At 36.6% G+C, this 24,478-nt stretch overlaps 1 protein-coding gene across 2 annotated transcripts in view; it reads left to right on the forward strand.

Moving 5' to 3' along the window:
• Positions 1-24,478, forward strand: part of LOC129004289 (E3 ubiquitin-protein ligase RNF25) — a 62,257-nt gene that overhangs the window by 31,980 nt on the left and 5,799 nt on the right. For both annotated transcript variants that reach the window (XM_054432819.1, XM_054432827.1), the window contains exons 3-4: positions 12,806-13,046; positions 13,336-13,548. In XM_054432819.1, the coding sequence (XP_054288794.1) occupies positions 12,806-13,046; positions 13,336-13,548 (454 nt within the window). The remainder of the gene's footprint in view (positions 1-12,805; positions 13,047-13,335; positions 13,549-24,478) is intronic.

A 24,478-nucleotide genomic window follows, 5' to 3' on the forward strand; every position in this document is an offset into this window, starting at 1 on the left:
AAACAATAATAAATTAATAAGATATTCTGATATTGTTATTTGTGATTGTAAGTTTTCAAGATTATAGTAACCGATAGCATCACAAAACTTAAGAGGGGAGGATTGTACCATATTCTGATAATTTGTACCATAATGTTACCATAGTTTGACACTCATACCATCATGTAACCACAATTTCTGTTTAGGTTGGCAATATGCAAAATCAGGCGATATTTCTAATAAAACAGCTCATGGCTATTTCCCGTGACGTCATATCACGCCACCATCACACCACCTTTCCGAACAAGCCTAAATCCCCTCTCCTCATGTCAGTCCACACCATGTAATAGACCCGTCAACATCATATACCCTTTGCGGCCCTTTGAGCCCTTTTAAAATGTAACAAGTGTATTTATTACAACGCCCCATCCCTGACCCCAAAACGTACAGTACGATGCCGACGTATCGTACAATATCTATATTATGTGTTCACTATGCTGAATGAATACATTGAAGTCACCTCTCTGAAAAGTCTGCAGTAAATTGCAGTTTTACAGCATAATGACTTTCTAATTGCACATATTTCTATATAAATATTGTAAAATGTTTTATCCAGTTGCTGTAAACTACTATTAATTTAACAAAATATGGACACGGCTCAAATGGGCAACGTGCCCTTCTGCACTACTTTTATTATTTTGTATTGTATTACACAATCGAAGATTTTTCCAATGATTGAAAACATGTATGACAACAATCTCATGAACCTATGATGATCTGTAGAATAATATGATAAAATATAGGCAAAAGTGGTGAAAAAGGCAGACAACAACCTGTACAACAGATACTAGATAGTTAACCATAAGAAATGATCGTGAATTCTGTGATAAAAGGAATTTCCACTGATTTCGTAATGGAACGTTATATTGCAAATTATGACATGATACAGAAGAAAATGAATTTTAAAATCAGAAAATAACATTAAAAATAATAATGACCTATTACACCGATTGATCTCGGGGTATAGTACAATGACGTCATATTTACTTCCTAGGCTGGCTGAAGATTGTCAACATTGTACTGGTTCAGATAAACAAACACTCAGCGCTCTCTCGCCTTTCTTTGCGAGGTTATGATGCGCAAAAGATTACTGCACAACATAATCTCGGGGTCTCGTATCGCACCTGGGTAATCATACTTACTTACTTACTTGAATACTTGATACAAATCTACAAAAAAAAGTACAAATTTATTTATTTATCGTAAAAAGTACAAATCTTAAACAATGTTACCGTTGTGGAGAGTTACATGAGTACATATCTGAATGCAAACACAAAAATACAACATGTAACTTCCGTAAAAAAATAGGTCATCTAGCAAAGATTTGTTTTAGGAATCCTAATGCACCTATCAAATTGCAAAGACAAAATAAGACTACATTTAACACTACTTCAAGAAATGTAAAACAAATAACAGACTCGTTCGAAGATCAAAGTGAAATATTTCTACAACAAAATATGAACAATTCTGTTGGATCCCTCTATAAGGAAACTAATGTTATTGACATTTGTTCTATGAATACATCAGAAGATAAATTTAGGAAAATTATGTTAAACATAAAAATAAATGGGAAACCTATTCCATTTGGACTAGATACAGGAGGAGGGGTATCTTTGATGTCAAAAAGTAACTTTTCCAAGTTTTTTCCAAAACACAGACCTTTAATGAATCCAGACATAATCTTAAGAGATTTCAACAAAAATGAATTTGTTCCATTGGGTAAAACCATTGTTCAGGTTGGTTACGGTAACCAAACAAAATATCTTCCATTGTATATAGTCGATGGTAATAGAGATACGATATTTGGTAGGGAATGGCTGAGATCGATTAAAATAAATTGGTCAGACATAAATAATGTTCACGGAGCTGACTTGAATAGAGTTAAACACTCAAATCCCAAAGTACACGATATTTTAATGTAATTTAAATCCATATTTGAACCAAGAGTTGGAGGTTTCAAAGGGAGAGAAGCACTTCTTAACTTAAAGCCTGACACTACACCAGTTTTTAAAAAAGCTAGACCACTACCTTATGCTTTGTTACCAAAAGTTAATGCAGAAATCGACAGACTAGAAAAAGAGGGTATAATTACAAAAGTGAATCAGAGTTCTTGGGCTACTCCAGTTGTACCGATTATGAAGGCAAATGGGAATATCAGACTATGTGGAGACTACAAAGTAACCCTCAATCCCCATTTGGTAATACCAGAACACAACATGCCCCGCATTAATGATATTTTGGCCAGAATGGGTAATTCGACTAAATTTACAAAAATTGATATATCCGAAGCTTACCTACACTCTACACATGCCAGTGAAAGAAGAGTACAGAGAATTGCTCACAATCAATACACATAAAGGTTTACATCGAGCAAATCGTCTACCATTCGGAATTGCAAGTGCACCTGCTATTTGGCAATCAGCAATGGAAAATATTCTACAAGGTATTGATGGTGTTGATGTTTTCTTTGACGATGTCAAAATAACAGCCCACAGTGATGAAGAACATTTGAAAGACTCTGTGATGTATTAAATCGGTTCAAAGACAATGATTTACACATTAATGTTTCTAAATCTCAATTCCTTGTACCAGAGATTGACTTTCTTGGTTACCATGTCTCGTCAAAGGGAATAAGTAAAAGTACAGTAGAACTCCGATTATCCGAATCAATAGGGACCAGACCCCATTCGGATATTCAAATATTCGGATAATCGGAGTTTTAACGAGACTTCCGGGAATTTTTAAGAAAAATCCTCATTTTTGGTACCGTACTAAATGAACTTAATTAATAATAAATTAAATCAGGACATGTTTACAGTTTACAATGCTCATAGTACAAGTGTTTTATTCATGTTATTAAGTTAATAGTGTTCCATCAAAGTCCAAAATTACACACTGGCTAAATGTGTTTAACAACAATTCTTTGATATTTTGCAAAACTTATTACTGTAGCTTTACGTTTTTAAAATTGTTGAAGTAAGCGATTCGGATAACCGGAGTTTCGGTTAATTGGAGTTCTACTGTAAACATATTACTGAAGCAATAAGAAACCTGAAGAGGACAAGTAATGTGAAAGAAATTAGACAAATCCTTGGGTTGATAAGTTACTATCGAAAGTTTATTCCAAACTTAAGTGAAAAGATGCAAGCCATTATTAATCTCACAAGAGCTAATATAATACGAGTAAAGTTTGAATAATTGTCAACTCGATCTGGGAATCGGCCCTAACAAAAACGTTTATATGTACGGAATAACTAAGTTCTGTGTCAAAAATAAGTTCTAGACCAGTGGTATAGCCAGGAAAAATCTATTTTTGCCATAATATGAGTACAAACTTTTGAAAATTTAACATGGGCCTTATGAGAAAACATTCCGCCATTATTGTCATTTTGTTTACATTCTAAGACATAGCGTGACGTTCTGTACCCACGGGCACCTCAGCTTGCGCTCTTGAAGCACTTTCCGAGGTCCAGGACCCAGGTGACTGTTACTTCTGAATCTGATGTGTAATGATTTATTGATTGGCTTCTGACATACAATTTTGACAACTTGTGACAGAGAGAAAGAGAACGACTCGACTTTGCTCCAGTTCATTAACACGTTCAGTGCGGCATACCTTCAAACAGGCGCTCGCCAATGGCGGCGAGGCCCGGGCGAAGCCCCGCAGCGCAACTGAATCGGTGAACGCAATTGGCATTCAAATATTTCAGTCTGACGAATAAAAAAGAGCAGCGGTGATTGTGCTGTGTTAGCCCGAGAGTGGACGTAGTTCACTGAAACACCCAAAGGTAGCAGCACTGCCTGGATTCATAGCCAGTGTCTTTGTAAAGTGGCTCGAAAAGAGAAAATTGCCGGAACCGGGACAAAAGTATTGCTAGACGGGATTTTACGGGAAATTTTAGTACCAACCTACACCAGACTAAAGCTAAATAATCTAAGCTACGATTAGGCAACGATTATAACGTTCCCCGGCAATGGCTGAGCTCACACTAAACTAATGTGGAGAGAGTGGCATGACGTCAGCTTTAGCTGATGTCCGCCACCAGTGCTAGTGTCGGACATCATCTATTGATGATGCCCGCACTGAACGTGTTAAATCGTTTGATGTATAAGAATTTGTATTATATTATCAAACTTTAGAGAGTAATGAGTTTCTAACGCATGAAAAAACTATTCTTATATTAGCCTCAGCCTCAGCTTTATTACTGTTTATTTAATGCTTTTGCCAATATAAACGAGCGATATATCTTATTTTTTATATTTTTAATGGTTTTAATAATAATTGTCATCACCAAATTACTCTTTTCGTTGGTTTTCGTGTCGTTTCGTTGTCAATAATGTCGTCTGATTTTGACTGATGTTACACTGAATCAGTCATAGGGAAAATAATTTATTGTAACCTAGGCTAACTTACTACTAGCACTAACTAAGAGTGTTGCAATTAGCAGTGTGGGATGATTGCACTGGATAATTTAGCTATCTATTTCAGAAAAATAAAATTTAAAATAGATCAAACACTAGGATTTGTTCTAAAGTTTAAGCCTTGTTGAGATGGATCCTTTCAGGTTATCCTAGCCTGAACAGTGAACAACTGGGTTAGTAACTTAGCTTGACTTGGTTGTTCATCCATGTTTTGTTTATTCACACTAATCAATGCCTACTAGATTAAAAATGCCTTATTCTGCTATGTTTTGAAACTAATATCCACAGGCCTTAAGCCTTAAATTTTGTTTTAAGTACTGGCACTGGGTACATCATTAGGTGACTCAACTTGGTAAGGTTTCTTTTTATAAATGGATAATTTCATGAATCACTAATACCCTATATCTAGGTGTGTTCAGTAGGCCTACATAATGAAACTCTAAAAAAATTACTAATCCTAACCCAAATAAAATATAGGTAGCTTCATTAGGGCTACAGAGGATGAGTGTTTATATCACTTCTCTGTGGTGTAAGTTATGTATGCCTTAAGATGGCTATAAGTTTAAGACTAGATATTAAATAAACTCCCAATTAACTTATGGACCTAGGGCAGCCTAGCCTATTATTTGTCAGTGTCAATAAAATAGTGCAATTAGGCCTATATCGAGGACAGCCAAACTTGGATATACAACCATGTTTATACCTAAGTTTCCTTTTTGGTACTCACCAACATGGATCAACCCGGGAAACGTTTACCCCTTAGTCGAGCTAGACCTAGCCTATGTGGCTTGGCTACAAAACTTTACTTAGATAGGTTATACGTTTTCAAACTGAGCTAAGTTTGGCAAATTGATACGATATAACATATCCCAAGTTAAAGCATGCGTCGCATGCCATAAAATGTTGCAAACCGACAAATGTCACCAGCTCGAAATTTCTCTGGAGAGTGGAGGCTATCTATTGTATTTTAAGCATTATATCCTATGTTATCTGTAGGCATACACAGGAGTTTTTCTCCTAAACTAGGCTAGGCTACCTACATTTTTGTGTGAATAGGCCTAAGTCAGGGCCGGTTTAACCCATACGCGAAGTACGCGGCCGCATATGGCGCCACGAAAAAGTGGCGCTGTGGCGCCAATGGAACATTTTTTTTACGTGAACAACGTAATTTTGTTTATTTTTGCTCAGAGTTCAAGTATTCAAAGCACCACAATAAAGGCAATTCTGTTTGTTCTCTGTTTGTTTTTTCTGTTTGTTCTGTTTATTCTGTTTGTACCAACAGCACTTGAAAATTTTGTATATTTGTAGAGCACTACAACTCAAGGACTCAATGCCATTTGCAGTTCGATTTGAACTGAGCTGACGCTCGGCAGTCGGCAGCGTCAGCGCCAGCGCGGCACCTATGGGTTTCATTTCACGAATCACTCATGCTCGAGATAAGCAAGCGCGCAGCGCCACTTGTCACAACAAGAAACTTCCCCTTTCTTTCACTCCTTTCTGTTTCTGCCTGCTTCTGGTCCTAGAGCAGAGCACTACGTTGTATTGCACTCTTTTAGTTGTATACGTATAGGCCCACGTTTACTAGAAAAATACCTGTATGGATCATAAACATAAACAAATGACGTTGTTGGCCCGAATCCTATACTAATAGCATTGAACATATGTTTTGGCAGTTCCATTTAAACAATGTTAAATAATGTCTATTTTCGGGCCAAAAACGTCATTTGTTTATGTTTATGATCCATACCGGTATTTTTCTAGTAATCGTGCGTAGGCCTATACCGTATCGGTACCGTATTGGCATTGTTTTGATGATTCATGATTGTTGATAAGCGAATTATTACGAGTGTTTTAAGTTTAATTTATAATTAGCGCATTAAATAAAAAGAAAGTATAAACTGAATGAATGAGTAAAACATATTGCGAGCCGAAACTATGAAAACAATGGCAGAAAAAAAGAAACCGTCTGGCACTTATCATAGAAAGCGTAAGGCGAATTTGGAAGAGAAAAAAAGCCAAATCAATGAGTAGACTTTTGTAGAAATCATCTGGGGCCCATTTCATAATTTTTTTTTTAAGGGTGAGGAGGGAAAATGTTTTTACGCACACAGGTAGCCAGCCTGTAGTGTGAGACTCCTGAGTTTATCACAGACTACTCACTAAAAAACCCCCTCTACTCTGTTGGACACAGACCTGGAATTGTTTGTCACATTACTTCAAGTCAGGCCAACATGTGACCTAAGCCCACAGGGCTCGCACCCTTTCTGGCATTATTTATTTTTTGACCTACACCGCATCCCGGTCGAGGTCAAGCTTCTTGGCGCGGAGAACACCCTGGATGTAAAGTGACACACAGGTCCAATTGTCCTCACCCTCCATCATCATCGGTATGACCGTGTCCACCTGTTGAGCCTCTAGGCGGGGCCTTTCCCAATGCTGGCAGTGGAAGAAAGTGTGTTCCACGTCATCGGGAATGCCTGGGCAGTATATGCAATCGGGTGACACGGCTTTGCCCATCCTGAACAAGTACGACCGGAAAAAGCCGTGACCCGTCAGAAATTGGGTGAGGTAGAAGTTCACCTCTCCGCACCGCCGATTAACCCAAGGTTGGACCTGTTTTATCAGTCGCCTGGTCCAGAGCCCCCTTGTCTCCTGTTCCCAGCTCTCCTGCCACAGCTGGAAGGTCCGGGTGCGTTCCTCAATTCTTGCCTGGTCCTCCCCATGGCGCTGATAAATTGCCTTCCTCTCCGCCACCAAAAGTTTGACGGGGATGACTCCAGCAACCACCAGGATGGCGGGTTCGGACACTGTGCGATAGGCAGATGCTACCCTTAGTGCTGCCTGACGCTGCACTCGGGCGAGCCGCATCCTATAAATCTCCTTATTGAGAGCATCTGCCCAGACTTCCGCACCGTACAGGAGCACGGACTGGACCGCAGACATCAACAGCCTTCTGCGGCTGGACCGCGGACCTCCGACATTGGCCATTAACCGACTAAGGGAAGAAACCATTTTAGTGGCCTTGTCCGCCGTACGGGTGATCTGGTCTCGCCAGCTGAGCTTGCTGTCCACCATGACCCCAAGGTACTTTGCGGCACGAGTGGTTTGGACTTCCACGTTCCCCACCATCAAAGGCACGATGGTGTCAATCCTCTTTTTAGTCAGAATCACAATCTCAGTTTTGCTCAGAGCGAGCGAGAGACCATGTTCTGCCATCCATGCGTTAATGGTTCGCATGACTCGATTTAGTTTCAGCTGGGCAAGCTCAATGCTACGTGCAGCTATTAAAGCCGCAACGTCATCTGCATACCCAACTAGGACAGTTTCCTCATGCATCTCGGATCTCAAGAGGCTGTCGTAGGCGACGTTCCAGAGGTCCGGGCCCAGTATGGATCCTTGAGCAGCACCAGAAGTTACATCCATCGTCCTGGAGCCTTCTGTAGTGTCGTAAATGATGAGGCGGTACCGGAGGTAGTCTTCCCCATTTCATAATAAAGTACAAACTAATATTATTAGTAAATCAGATGATCGCCCAATGCAAATCTATGTAACTTGTAGTTTATTATGAAGGTGGCGAGTCCAGTCAGCCCAAAGAAGTCACGATAGAAGACAGCAATGACGTAGGTATTTATTTATTTATTTTCCAAGGAAAGATTAAAACAAGCAGCTGATCACAAACGGCAAACATTACGTCATTGCCGTCTTCTATCGTGACGTCATGCTTGACGAGCATTACATAACGGCCTGTTTTTTTAGTGTGTCCTTGGTTTTGCTATAGTTTATATGATGAGTAAAAGTGTATAAATGTCACATTTCTGCGAATAATAAACAGCCTTTTATTGCAAGTTAGTATTCTTCTACCTAAACTTATAAAAAAAATTCTTCCCAAAATTATTGGGAAAAAATTCACAAATACGGTTAAGTTATGTTCATGGGTTTGGGGGGGGGGATTCTAAGTGGCGCTGATTCGGGTGTTCGCTTAACTCTGAAAAATTCCTAGAACCGGCCCTGGCCTAAGTAATACAACTAAACCAAGCAAAACAAAAACTAAATATCCAGGAAATATTTGTCAATGGAAACCCCAATCAAGGGCTGCAAAAGATTCTTCAAGGTTAAAACTACTCATTATCCAATCCTAAAGTGTCTTTTGTATAGATAAAATAAATACTTAACTCTTGATTTGATGTCAATCAATATTTTCATTAATTATGCCATATACACCATAACGGTGTTGTTATTAGGACAATTTGTTCCATGAAAGCGTGTAACATAAGGTATTTTAAAGTTTAAATTCATTATTATTTATTCTTTAATGTTTAGTTTCTCGAGCAAAGCTCGGTCCCCAGGTACTGTACTTTTTAATTGGACTGAAGAATGTGAACATGATTTTCAATTGGTGAAAGAGGAAATGATGTCAGAGAATATACTATGCCATTTTGACCCACACTTACCACTCATTCTAGCAACAGATGCTAGCCAATCTGGAATTTCGGCAATTCTTTCTCATGTGCTTCCGGATGGAAACGAAAGACCTGTTGCATTTGCTTCCAAAACACTATCACAAACACAAAAACAGTACAGTGTCATACAAAAAGAAGTCCTGGCAATTTATTTTGGAATCAAACACTTCTACCCATACCTTTATGGACGTCATTTCACCCTAGTTACAGACCACAAACCCCTGGTATTATTGACTCAGCCGATGTTCATGAAATAGAACAAATCTATACTTTACCTGTCACAGCTGAAGAAATAGCAAAAAATACACAATCTGATCCAGATCTTAGAGATATTTATCAATCACTAATCAGAGGGGAGCCAATCCATCACCTGATGTCTTCTAACGAGCAAGAATGGTCAATTCAGCTTGGATCCTTATTAAAAAAGGGAATCGTGTGGTGATTCCCAAACAACTTTGTGCAAGAATTTTGAAAGAACTTCATGAAGCTCATGTGGGTATAGTTCGCATGAAGGGACTAGCTCGTTTGTATGTTAGGTGGCCTAAAATTGATACAGACATTGAGAATATGACCTTAAATTATTTGGGATGTCAACGAGTACAGCATGAATCACCCAAAGCACCAGTTCACCATTGGGAATATCCTTCAAGGCCTATGCAAAGAATTCATGTTGATTTTGCTGGACCATTTTATGGTCATTATTTTCTCCTAATTGTGGATGCCTACAGTAAATGGCCAGAAATTGAAACACTTACAACTATAAATTCACATAAAACCATTGAGGCTTTGCGTAAATTATTCGGCTCCTTTGGAATCCCTAACATATTAGTGTCAGACAACGGAAGGCAATTTGTTTCATTAGAGTTTGAAAAATTTCTTAAATCAAACGGAATTAGACACAAGAGATCAGCACCTTACCATCCTGCTACTAATGGTCAAGTAGAACGCTATGTACAAGACTTGAAAGATACCATCAGAGCTATGCACTTTGAGGAAGGCTCTATCGAATTAAAATTGCAGGGATATTTAATGGACTATCGAAGAGCTCCACATAGTACTACAGGACAATCTCCTTCACATCTCTTCATTGGACATCAAATTTGATCAAGACTTGACTTATTGTATCCTGATTTGTCACAAAAATGAACCGAAAGTTTGACTCAGACTGTGACAGGCAAAAGTCCTTTAAAGCTGAAGACCGTGACAGACAAAAGTCCTTTAAAGCTCAAGACCGTGACAGGCAAAGGTCCTTTAAAGCTCAAGACCCTGTCGCCTACCGCCTCTATGGAACCTGCAACAAATGGGGGTTTGGAAAGATCAACAAAAAAGAAGGACCAAGAAATTATGAAATAACCACAAGCAGTGGCTCAATCAGACGACATCAAGACCAAATTAGACGCTCAGGGCAGGACTTGTGTGAGTTTTCATTAAGGAATGAGCAGAATCAAGTATTCATACCAACAAATTTTGGAGAAGTCGTAGAGGAACCAACCGAAAACCACGTAACAAATTATCACAACATTGATCCAGAGGCCAATGATCACAACATACCAGATGATCCAGAGACCAGTAACAACATATCAGATGTTCCAGTGGCACCAGCTTCCGCTATGACAGTGAGACGATCAAAACGGACACACAAACCCGTCGATAGACTTAACTTATGAAACTCACTAAGAAGGGGAGGTGTTACATCCTAAATGTCTATCTTTACTTATTGCTTATTTATTTTATAACTATTATCAGCTGGTTATAATGTTTACTTGTTCACTTTGTTTTTAATTTGTGTTGAATAAAGTTGGTTAAAATTGTACTTTGATAAATACATTTATTATTTGTTCTAATTACATACAGAACACCATGAAAACTACAATAGTTGACTTATTGTCCATAAAAATAACATGGGAATGTTAAATTTAAAATTTTTTTGGAATTTTTGTTGTAACCGTTAGGCACATAATAACGCTTCATCATACTAAATTATTTGTTTTCTTTTAAGCTCTACGAAATGGTTTGGAAAGAAGTTGTAAAATGTTGTGTTTTTAGTGTAAAAAATGAGAAAAACCTATTTTTACCCCATAAAACTCCCCATAAGTCCCCGTTCCCATAGTCCGATCATTGCTGGTTCGCTAACTCGTTTGAATAAATGCAGATTTCATCAGAATCGGATCATTTTTGCTTGAGTTTATCGTGCTAACGGACACACACACACACACATATATATATATATATGAAAAATAGGGCTACTATATATAAATAAAGATTAAACATTAATAAACTTAGTACCCAAAAATTGAACGGATGGTGTTTTTGGCCTCTGGGGACCTTAAAACCAAAAAGTAAATCGTTCCCGGGTCCAGGTCTTACCATGAGTACTACGGTAATAGTTTATTCCCTATATGGGAAATTCGCTAAAAACTCAGAAAAGTTTAGTTTTGATAAAATGATATAATAAAATGATAAAATTTTTAGGCCTATAAATATTTTAAATTTTATGCGGATTTCAAAAATATTAATCTAAGGGTGCGTTCACAAAGAAAGCTGGTTACAAGCGCTTGTTGGCAAGCGCTTGAAAGCTCGAACCGGCATGATTAAAGTCAACATAGTATCAAGCGTGTGCGACGTGCGTTCACAGACAAAGCTTGTGCCGGCTAGCAAGCGCTTGTTACAAGTTCTGACAAGCACCCAAGAACGTTTACTTGTTTTCCGGCGCTTGTTGACCAAACCAGTCAGTTACAAACTACTAGCAGTGCAATATGGATGTCGATGAGTTGATAGCTCAAGTATTTAGATCTTCCTGGTTGGATTTTTTATAGATGAAACCATAGACTAAGCAACACAAGTAGACTCCTCATCCCATTGTACATTTTGAAGCTAGTTTTTTTTGTCTAGTTCATGTACGTTCACACCGATCGCTGGGGCAGACAAAATTTTGTTTCTATTATTTTAAGGTTATTTTCATGATTTGTGGTTTACTCTTTGGTTATATAACTAGGAGACCAGTTATTGTTTATGATTATACCGTTTTATTTGGTTAAATGAGGTTTTAAATTACTGAAATTAAAAGAAACAAATTGTAAACAAAACACAACCTCTACAGTTGGACGTACAGAACTAACAATAAAATTGGCTTCAGCTGTTACATAAGGATGACAAATCTACTTAGGGAGTATGTTTTAACTATGATGAAACTTATACTTTTACTTTATTTACCCAGAAAATTAAAACATTTGCATATATCTCACAATATTATTTGCATCATAATTAATCAGCTACATAGGGTGTTTAAAACTCCCTTTGAGTATATTTTAGGTTTTATTATTGGTCCAAAATTTGTTCTGGTGCATGGATGGTTGCTTATGCTATTCCCCCAAAACTTCTCTAAAACACTTCAATTTTCTTGAGGATGTAATTAAACGTGGTTAACTCCATTCTCATATAAGAAAAAAACTTCACTTTGTCCAATTTCAATTCAGGGAATAGATAGTGGTATTTTCCCCGAATCTACCTCTTCCGGGCTAATTACTTCCTCAATTAAATTTTGTGTGACAAATAATAAAAATATCTTTTTTATTTCATTATCTAATGATTTTTAGTAGCCAAAGTTATAGCTGGGAAACTATAGCTAGTATTGACCGAACACGCAACAACTTAATGTTAAATTTTACTTTGCCAACAGAACAATTTTTACCTATTTTTTTCAGAGTTTTGTACAGAATTTTATTATTATTATATTATACTTACAATATTTTATCATTAGTTCATTCTTTTTGTTATTTAAGTGAGCCTCCACACAACTACAGGGCTTTATGTGCTTTATTGCCCTTCAATGGCCTAGGATTTAATGACAAGTCAATTTCCTCACTAGCTTTGTTCTCTTCCAGAGGTACAGCTGTAGCAGTAGAGACTACAGTTTACCCTTGGACAGCGTTGGACACACAACAACAGTATGTTCGGGTAGATCTCTCTGTAACATTGCCATCACGCTACCCTGATGTCAGTCCGACTGTCACATTGCGCAACCCACGGGGTCTTGACGACTCCGTACTCACTGCAATTGAGGCCCAGATAAGGGAAAAATGTGAGGACTTCATCAGTCAACCTGTCATTTACGAGATTATAAATGTGAGTTTCGAGTGTGTTTAAGATTTTTAGTTTTTTGTACGTAGAATTTGCCAACAGATATCTTGACCTTAAACCACTGGACCCCCTTTCCCCTTACTCAAACCATCCTTGGTTGAAAATGCATTAAAATGTTTTAATCACCAATCTTGTGTGTAAAGTACCTAGTTCAATATTTTTCTTGAGCCATGGTGGATTCTTTCCCATTCAGGTAAAGCCGATTTGTGAACTAAACTATTTTTGGTTTTTATTTTTAATAATTTTTGTCTAAATATTAAATGTTGATTGTCAGCTGGTAAAGGAGCAGCTAACAACCAGTAACGTGCCATGCTGCCAGTGCTGCATCTGTTTGTACGGATTCCGTCAGGGAGATCACTTCACCAAGACCCCTTGTTATCACTACTTCCACTCACACTGCCTAGCTAAACACCTCAGGATATCTCGGAGGATCTTCAATGAGGAGCAGGACATGCTTCCAGCATGGCAGCGAACAGACAGCTTCCAGGTGGGGATGGTATATCATGATTTACTCTGTATGTGAGAAGGATCAGGAGAAATAACTAAGTTTGCAATTTATTATACATGAAAGGGCTATTCAGAAATCAAGGAAAGTTTCCGTCTGACTCCATTAGGCATTTTTAAGCTGGTTGCACACATTTTGATGTACAGACAAGTTAGCCTGGCTCAATGACTGTCTAGCCGTCATCGCCAGCAGAAATGTTGCTACCAATTGTTGCTATACAGTAGATTACCTATTATTTGGACTTCTCAGGACCGAGGCCAGCCCGTATAGTGGGCTTTATGGTTAAAATGATGTCCCCTAAAACTCATTATCTAATAGAAAAGCAAACGCACACAACTGGACAATATGTGGTAACGGACTATACTGTAACATGTGGTATAAACGTTTACAAAAATTACAATTTAGAGCACAATTAACCTCTTGGTGTCCACGTTCGCATATATGCGAGCAGACGACTGTCGCACCAGCGGTCCACGCCCGCACATATGCGAGCTGACGTCAACTTGTTATTTTTGTCCTCTTTTTTGCTGTCAGCTGCTACACTAATACGTTGTGTTTAGTATTGATCTGTTCAGGGGAATCATGGGATATTTTGTTTTGTTCTATTGCATCACTGCTAGTTCTGAATCGTTTTCGTTCCGCTCCCAGCTGTCACTTTACTCAAGTACTGTAATACGTACGCGAGTTGTTAGTTTTTTTTGTGTTTTGGTAAACATTGTGTAATGGATTCGCAATCTAACAAACTTCGGGACAACGAAACATCAGAATATTTGTCTCAAGATGATTTTAGTGATTTATCGGACGGTGAAAGTGACAGTGAAGAGGGATTTATTTACTCTCATCAACAATCTACGGCAACAAGTGTTCCTGGACCTGCAGGAGATGCATCGAGTTCAACTAACCTCTACGACGATCCCATTCCTGGCCCGAGTTGTTTTGACCCAAATTATGTAAATAGTGTATTTAATGTAAGTAACAATGATTACGATTTAGGCCTACATGATGACAACTACATGCTTAGGAACTGATAACTCATATTTTATAGACTGGGACGGGTGGCGTCGTCCTGTAATCCAGCTACTAGGAGGTCACGAATTGTGGATATTTATAGGCATGCACTGTGGATGCGATACTCCCTGGTGTGGATTAACATCCGCACGGGTGAGTACTACGACTATCCGCAGTACTGTCCTGATAATTAGACCAATTCGTAATTACCAAAGCAAAAATGTGGTTCAGATTCCACTATAAACTGTAGGTCCCTTAGTTGCTATTAGCTGTAGGGGCTATTAATTAACAGTTGTGTCTAAGGAATGTCGGCCTTAGATACACTAACAAGACTACAAGATCGTGCCACTCATCCTACACTCATCTCCATTCATACTTGGCTTAAAATACCTACTTTGTATGGTCGCCATTTCATAGAACAGTATTAACAGTATCAGAAACAAATTCTTATTTTACAGATGTAATTACCAAACTCCCTAATTATGCTTCTGTTGACGAGCTAAGTACATGGAAACCTGTTGACAAGGATGAGATTCTCTGCTTCCTCGCAGGATCAGAATCGGAACTTGAGTTTGCAGAATTAAAAGAAAAAGTAGGCATGACTGGGCAAGTGGTGCTAACACTAACAGAACCCTACTTCGATAAGGGGCATAAATTGTTTTTAGATAATTGGTACGTTTCACCGTCACTAGCTCAGGAACTGATGAAGCGCAACACAAACATGTGTGGTACAGTCAATCCCAATCAACAGGGTTTACCAAAAAAACTATCCCCCTTAGATGTAGGTAAAACAGATGTACATTGTACAGAAAATATGATGTACCTACGTTAACAAGATAAAAGAGAGGTTAGGATGCTATGTACGATGCATACCAGCGGCATGATTAGCATAGGGAAAAACAACTGGGAAACTGGGGAGGAAATCAAAAAGCCCTTGTCAGTGGTGGACTACAACAAAAACATGGGGGCTATCGATATTGGCGATATCATTGACTATACACCTCTACTAGATTGAACATGTAATGCATTTAGTAGATAACCAGATAGCGGTGCGGTAGCAACGCAACCTATCGTTGTATAACGGAAACATGTGTTCTGTCTGGTACTGCCCCCGCGCGGAGAATGTGAAAGCTACTAGCACACTACAATGAGAGACGAGCTCGGCCGGCAGTCGCCCGGGCCCGATGATGGGGGAAGTGATGTAAATAAAACTGAACTCATCACTTCCAATATCTCATCCACACTGGGCTCAACGTCGAGTAACATAGATCTGGCTATGTAAATATTTTAGCTAAGGTGCATCAGCAAAATCATAAAAATATACATTTTTTTGTTTTATATGACCGTAAAATATTAATATTACCTTGAAATATATGATTTATGTATAAATGAATCTTCATCAAAGATGGGTTTCAAGTGTTTCAAATATTTGTTTGGACGCCATTTCTAATTAATTGCAACAGAGTAAAATTATGATACTTATTTTTATGTGAGGAACTTGAGAAATAGCTATAATAAGTCAAAACCACAGATTTGCACTAGGGGACTAAATAGGCAGATGTTTAATTAGTCTGTCACCTGACGGTGTTGGGCACCTGTGAGTGACGTGTCATAAAGTTTTTGTGCCATCTCCTTCATCCCTTAGTTTGACGCCAAAATGTTAAAAGCTGTATTGTTGCCAAACTTCAGTTCGCAAATGTTTGAGCACGGCGACGGTCGTAACGGTTGTGCACGTCTTTGTTGGTTTTGACCGGTGTGTCGTGTTGATTTCGAGTGTGTACGTATGTTGGTGACAACGTACAGACTTTCATTTTCAGAATTGGTGACGAATACTTCTAGGTATTGTTCCATGGGTCAAAATAAAACTTCCAAGTTAATGAGAATGTAAGTTATAAAAGCCTACCAACGTAGGCATCCACCATTTTTCATTTTTATATACTAATTTATGTTTAGTAACTTAGTCAAACTATCCACATATTTAATTTCGTAAGGTGAATCTTTACGTTAAAATTTTGGGCGACTGTGAAGTCGTAGAACGACGGGGACTGGAGAGAGATCAAATTAAAGGTCCCTATCTTGTGACGGCGTTAAAAAAATTGTGAAATTTCCAAAGTTTTAACACACATTTAGATCTATTGTAAAATGCTCTCCATAACAATATCATTAAAAGTCATTTACCGCTGATCCGCAATAACCTACAGTATTAAATTTTGGATTACCTTTTTGCCAATTAATTCTGCAATCTATGTATACAACTGTATAAAATATATGGAACTGGGAATAACGTGACCTATAAAATTGATACTATTTTGTTATGACTTTGAATGTTAAAATCAATTATTTTTCCTGTGAGATTTGCAAATTTGTGTATTTTTATGTAAGTTTTGTAAGCGTATGATAATTTGTAAAATCTTGTAAAAATTGTGAAAGCATATTTTAGTGAAATTATAATCAGGCAAATGGAAATTCGCTTAATCTATAGATTTTCTGCGGCAGGGGGATTAAAAGGTGTAAAGTCAATGATATTACTGTTTACCCAAAAATTAATAAAAAAATAAACCTCATAAAACTCAGGATAAGGGCCTAGGTTGATACGGCAATGGTTATAGAATCTTAATTATTCCCTATATCCATGAATGATTTCTTGTACAACGAATTATTCCCTGTAAAATATTATTACATCATTTCATAAATTCATTTTTATAAATCTGTAATATTGGTGTTATTTCTTGTGTCACTACAAACACGATGGTATTTTGAACGAAAATTTTAGCATCTTATTAATGATTTTAGCATACGATTTAAAAATAACAGCAGTATAAAAACTATTATGAGTAAAAATTTTTAAATGCATGGAAAGGTTAACAATAAACCTACCAATAAGCCATACAAATTTCAGAAAGATTCGTTCAGTGGTTTGTTTACAATTAAATTTTAAACTTCAGTGTTGGTGCAGAGTTTCTTAAAAATCGGTACTTTTTAGGATTTTTCAACTATATAAATGTTGCTGGTAAACGGTAATATTTTCATTGTTTTGTTACCACGTAAAATGTGTTTAAACCAGCTTATATTTAATTTTTGTTTCAACAAAATCGGATAATTCACAACTTGGTGACTCAGCGAATTTCAATTTTACAGATTAGCCTACCAAGTTCAAAAAGATCGAATGTGAAATAGCTTAAATATTTAGATTTTCTGTTGTAAAATGGGTCAAACCTGTCAAGCTTCTGCCTTATTCTACCACATTTTACAACTACAATTCGTCATATTTCAGCTATTTATTATGTGATCTTTTTGAATATGATATTGTTTGATAGATAATTAAAAATGCTAAATAAAAGTGTTTTGAAATTTTTTCATAAACCAGCCAATTTCGAGTAATTATAGTTTAAACATTTTAAATGGCCGCCATTTTGAAATTTTAGGTTGAATTGAGATGAACTTTTTTTAACATGGGTCTCTTCTACCTTAACATACATACCAAGTTTCATAAAGATCGGTTGAATATATTAAATGATAAAAATGTTTATGTAAAAAATACAAAATGGTGGATATCTGGTTCACGAAGCGGTTTTGGAAAAAAATTTATTCTTGATTTTCTCGTTATTTTGACCCAAAGGAATCAGTAGGTAAAATATGTCTCACCTTTTTTGAACACTGTATAAAATGCCACATCGTTTGCATTTATTCAATATTACATTTTAATATATCTCATAACGTTTTCTGACCCATTAGAATGAACATTTGATTTGTCAAGTTGATTCTATATTTAGTTTTATGTTATATGCTTCCATTTAAAAATCACACCGTTTAAAAATTACTAAAATATTATGTAATATTTTCTCACCTGCGATCCCCGAAGGCTGATTAGTAATGTTTGAGTGCATTGGTTTTTTTATGTATGTATGTTCATTTATTCTTATTATTAAATAATGTTCTTCTAATAAAAATGTTCTTTATTGATAATTCTTTGTTGTTTTTTAACCGTGTTTCAATTTTCTTGTGGTTCATTTTTCTTAATCCATTATATACTAATAGAGTAGAGGAGTTATTTCAGTCAAAAAACAATAATAGTTAATATTAAATTTTAAAGCACCAAAAATATTATCCTTATATATAATACGTATAATATTATACGTTATAATATTATTATATAATATGTGAAGGCGATTTCTAGAAAACACTACTCCTCCGTTAATAATGGACGGATTTTTACAAACGACGTGTCAAAATAAAGTATTTTTTGTGTAGACGCCCCCTTTCACCAATTCATGTAGTAAAAATCCTCAGGCTTTGCCCCACAAGCCATCAAAGTTGGCGTTTCTCCCATAAGATTAACATGGGGGAATCTAAATATTTGATTGGAAACTTTGTCCCCACTAATTTGAGAGAACGGTTGGGCGTAGAAACTTGGTAGAGGTGTCCAAAGAAAGGTCTTGGTCTGTAGATGAGTTATCAAAAGAAAAACTAAGCAAAATCCCTTAGGACTCTGCCCCAGAAGCCTTAAAAGATCCCTCAACAGAGTTGTTTACATTTTGGCCATGAGAATAATACTTTTTAATGAAACAGCTGTTCATTTTTAAATTGTATTTCAAACAACACATATTTATTGGGAGTTGAATTCTACCAAATAAGTATTTGCAATGTTATTTTCTGATTTTAAAATTGATTTTCTTCTTTATCATGCCATGTTTGGCAATATAACGTTCCATTACGAAATCAGTGGAAAATCCTTTTATCACAGCAATTCTTAAATTATTTCTTATTGAACTATCTTACATCTATTGTACGGGTTGGTGTGTGCCTTTTTCGCCACTTTTGCCTACATTTTAACATATTATTCTACAAAATATCAAATATTTATGTAGAAATATCTGTTCTTATTGTGTCTAATAAAATCCAAACTTAGAAACATTGCCTAAAATGGTACCTATCTTGACAAATTATTTGCACCTGCCTATATTACGGACTTTGGCGCACCAAATTTGTAACATTATTGAAAATAACACAAAATTTTGGCTGTAAAATATGGTACAAAGAGAAAATACAATTTAAGCAGCTACTGTCATGACAGAAAGGTCATATTCCTTTTAAACTAGATCACATAATCCTTTGACTGGGACGGGTGGCGTCGTCCTGTAATCCAGCTACTAGGTCACGAATTGTGGATATTTATAGGAATGCACTGTGGATGCGATACTCCCTGGTGTGGATTAACGTCCGCACAAGTGAGTACTACAACTACCCGCAGTGCTATCCTGATAATTACACCAATTCATAAATACCAATGCAAAAAAAATTTGGTTCCAATTCAACTATAAACTGTAGGTCCCTTGGTTGCCATTCGCTGTATGGGCTATTAGTTAACAGCTGTATCCAAGGAATGTCGGCCTTAGTCACTAACAAGACTTCAAGATCGTGCCACTCATCCTACACTCATCTCCATTCATACTTGGCTCACCTACTATGAATGGTCGCCATAAAAAACGTATTAAAGGATTAAAGTATTTATCATATACGTTGATTAACAATATGTAAACGTCAATATATACGTAACAGCCATTTTACAGTATTTTTGCTTTTTGGAAATGTTCCATTGCTATGTCATTTGCATTATTTATTGCCAATGAAGCCGCCAAGATCATATGAACTAGGAGGCCCCTAACAGTTCAAGAATAAAAGCCAACTTTACTTCATGTATTCCACTACACCTAACATTCCGTAGAGAGATTGTATTGACAACTTTATGTTATTGATAAGGCCGAGACAACTAACTGACATCCCCCATGTCAAGGAATTCCAGCTTTATCAGTAACCCCATAGTCAATTTCTCAAAACTATGCTAGAGGGTTCATTCATTGGCACAGAAGTACGATATGAACTGACGCGACGTGACGAAGGAAAATCAAACTTACACTGTAACGTATATAACTCCCTTTGAAGTTAGAACGTGTCTTCTCAACAAACATATATTTTTTCTCAAACACTGATGAAGTCGCGGAAGTGTTTAACTACAAGATCCACCAATACGATTTAAATACTATTTAAAGGTTCTACCAAAGGAAGAGATACCATATAACATACTTATAATAACTCCGATGACGTACAGGATAGGAAATATTTTAATCATTGAATGAACAACCAAATTTGGCAACTAACGCAATATTGTAATTTTTTACACTTATTACTCTTTGAACAATGTTAAATGCTCAAAATATGTATATTTCACCCAATTCATCGCAGTTAGATGAATTAACGTAAGCCTTGAAAGTAACCGTCAATTTCGACGGGTTTCCCCTAGTAATTTATAAAAGGTGATGATTATAATTTCTTGTTGACTAATGTGCATATTTAATTCCACTTAGAAACTACTTCTGCGAAAAATCAATTCCTCAGTCACACAGACAGTACACTTTTGTTCTATGATTTACAACTTCACAATTTGCCATGTTTTGGAAAATTTTGCTAGAAATTATAATCTAATTTGGTTTAATGAAAATCAGCTTACATTTGCCAATGGATATGAAGACACACAATCAAAGTGGGCAAGCTATATATCACACAATATCTCATGGGGGACCCAGCAATTTGTACTTTTTACTGCGCGCTAATCAACAAGGTAATCGTCACTGTTTGGCACTTGCGGCTCGCAGTCGCAATACGCATCGTAGCCGAGGTTGTCTGCAGTGACAGACGACGGGCGCTCACAGCGCGATCCAACGTTATTTAAGGGAACTGAAGGCGCTTGAAGAGCGCCTAGCGTCATCTAACATAACTACGTGGACCATACACTAACGCAGAACCAGTGTATTGTTAACAAAGCTACCGTATAGTGTTCAATCTAGTAGAGGTGTATAGTCAATGGCGATATGCAACTGTCCTTCAACTGTTCTGCAAGAAAGAGTACAAAGTGGTACAAGAAACTTTTTTTCCACTTCTTGGATGTAGCCATCAGTAATTCATATATTCTGCACAATGAATTCCAAAAAAGAAACAAGAATATGCAGCTATCAGATTATCGCAGGGAGCTCGTCAGGCAGATTTTGGAACATCACTGAGTGATGAGAACAAATGTTCAAGGTGGGCGACCATCAAAAGACGAGATTCCACTCAATCTCACCCAACGACACTTCCTCACACCGATCCCACCAACTGAAAAAAAGCTGAAACCTTGTCGCTACTGCTATGTCAGCTTAGGCCCCAGAAAAGGAAGGACACACCGTACATGTGTGCTGAATGTGGCGTTCCTCATTGCGGGTACCCTTGAATGAAGGACTACCACACACTCCAACAGTTTTAGAAAGTAAGTTGAATGTCTCTTTCTTGGATTTTATTTATTTAACACTAGCTGTACCCGCGGGCTTTGCCCCGTTTAACTTCATAAGTATTCGCATGGCTCATTCACGTCCTGGTTGCAGTTTGTTCGCTACGCTCACTCATCTTTTGGTTGGAAATTAGCTGTTGTCATAACCCCTGTTGGTAATCCTTGTAACTTTGATGCTATTGAACATCATAGAACAGAACCAACTTGTTTAATTGAAACAGCTGTTTAGATTCATTAATTCCTTTTAAATATGAAAAATCATAAGGTTAACATGGGGAACTACTGAGCCACTGGGGGGGAGCCCGAAAGGATTTTTGAGATAAGAATATGCTTTAATGTTAATCGGGAATGTGAGCTACCATCATGCCAAATTTCAGCCCAATCCGTCCAGTAGTTTATGCGTGATTGAGCAACACACACACACACAAACACACACACAAACTCACAAACTTTTAGATTTATAATATTAGTAAGATTAGGCTTCAGCCTAACATGATTTTATATCAAAGCTGCTGTTGCCACCTTGACATTGTAAACATATAGCCCACTGTATGTATATATTTATATATTTTATGTGTGTTTATGTGCTTTACATGATTTATAAGTTGAATTATAAAATTAGATTACAAAAAAATGTAACTTTCTAACAGCTTTTATAAATTTTCAAAATTATTTTTCTAAATTACAATAAATGGCGTGCAAAGTCACATTTTTGCGATTTACGCTTTTCCGTTTTTTTTAACATAGCTCATGTAAAATATAGTATTCTTTAGTTTGTATATATTTCTATGTAAGGAATTAAATTGTCTAATAGATGTATATAATAGATTTTTAAATAATTTGTACTTTTACAGAACCATTACTTTTGAAATTTATGTTTGATTTTTTTTTTACAAGAAAAAAAAACAAAAAACTTTAACTTTTTTGAAAAATGAAAAAGACTAACCATACATGTGCACGCCAAGGGAATATCTCAAACACTAATCCAAGTATTTTACTTAAATTTAGGACAGCATTGTATTTGGACACATTGGTTATCACTTGTTCCAAATCTGTCACACGAAGAAATTTGTTTCAGTAGCACCCACTTCCTGCCAACTCAGTTCAGTTAAACTGATGGGCTGATGAAAATTGTCTGGTTATAAAGATGTCACTTCACTTCTGCCAAGTGTAGTCCGGTTAAAAGTGTCTGTATAAGAGGGAGTCTACCGTATTCAAGTTGAAAATTCCATTAGTTTTGTGATGTGTGGTCTGTAATATGGTTTTGTGATGGTAGGACGAATTTAATTTTTGGGGAAGAATTTAATTTAATAATAAATTTAAAAATTCATATTGTAAATGATTTTCAATCAATCAAACAATTGTAGAAGTATCAGTTTCAGCAGTTGGTTGCTGAGTGTAAGCAGTTTTGTGCTGCTTCTCGCATTCAGAAAGTTCAATATCCAACAAATTGCTGATCATGGCCTTACCCTCTCTCTTTGTAGCTAAATTGTAAAATACCATCGTTGGTAGAGTTTGACCAAAAACACACACTCCCCCTGGAACCAGCGCCAGCTGGCCAAGGTAAGGCCGTTCTCCTCTCTTACTTTTAACTTGATATTTTTTTACTTAGAGAGCACAGACAATTTTGCAATACTATTAAAGACCTAAATACTTTTTCATATTTATAAATTCATAAATTTTATTACATAGAATTATTTGATACAATAATATATATTTACAATGCAGACCGATTTCTATTGCCTCTTTGGATTAATTGTTATTTTGAGAATATTAACATAAACATTTATACTTGATTAAAAATCATATTTTGTACTTTAGTACTTGCCCCTCTTTGTTCTTGTTATAATATCTCTATTCTATTATCTATATAAAATATAATTTTGTATAATTGAATCTCCAGTACCTTTCTTCGTGCTCACTGCCAAGCGACCACACCCCCCACAATATACACTATAACTATAAATAACATATAAAGGAGTAACACTTAAAAATATAACCGTTACAGTTTTGTTAGCCAAATACTTAAACTTAAACTCAATAAGTGAATGAAGTGTACAAAAACAACGTTATAATTAAAGTTCCACAAAATAATGGTGCATTATGTTCTGAAAACGTTCCTTACTTTCTGAATAACCTTGTATTTTGTTTGTTTCATTCCTCATTCCAAATTAAACCAAGTTTCTACAAGTTTGAATAATGCAATCTCAGCTACTAAAAACCAAACACATTTGCAGCTGTTAGTTTTAAACCTGCAAGAATTGTCTTCAAAACGCCCTCTTCTTTGACACAGATCCACTTTTAATATTACTCACTTCTAACCATATTACATATAATATAAGATTATAGATTGTGGGTATTTACTCAGGGGAGGTATAGATGAGCCTACGATGACAGCTGTGGGCTTCTTATTAGCTGAGGGAACACCATTACCGTAACAATACGGAGTTTAGCCATTGGCCTCGGTGGTATAGTGGTTAGCGTGCCGGGCTGTCATGCTGAAGGTCCCAGGTTCGAATCCCGCAAGTAGCATAAACTTTTTGTCTAAGATTTTTTCATTATCAGCAAGTTTGGTTGGTT

This window comes from Macrosteles quadrilineatus, unplaced genomic scaffold (assembly GCF_028750875.1).
Source record: "Macrosteles quadrilineatus isolate MER2022 unplaced genomic scaffold, UCM_ALF_1.0 Scaffold_1__1_contigs__length_201487025, whole genome shotgun sequence".
NCBI lineage: Eukaryota > Metazoa > Arthropoda > Insecta > Hemiptera > Cicadellidae > Macrosteles > Macrosteles quadrilineatus.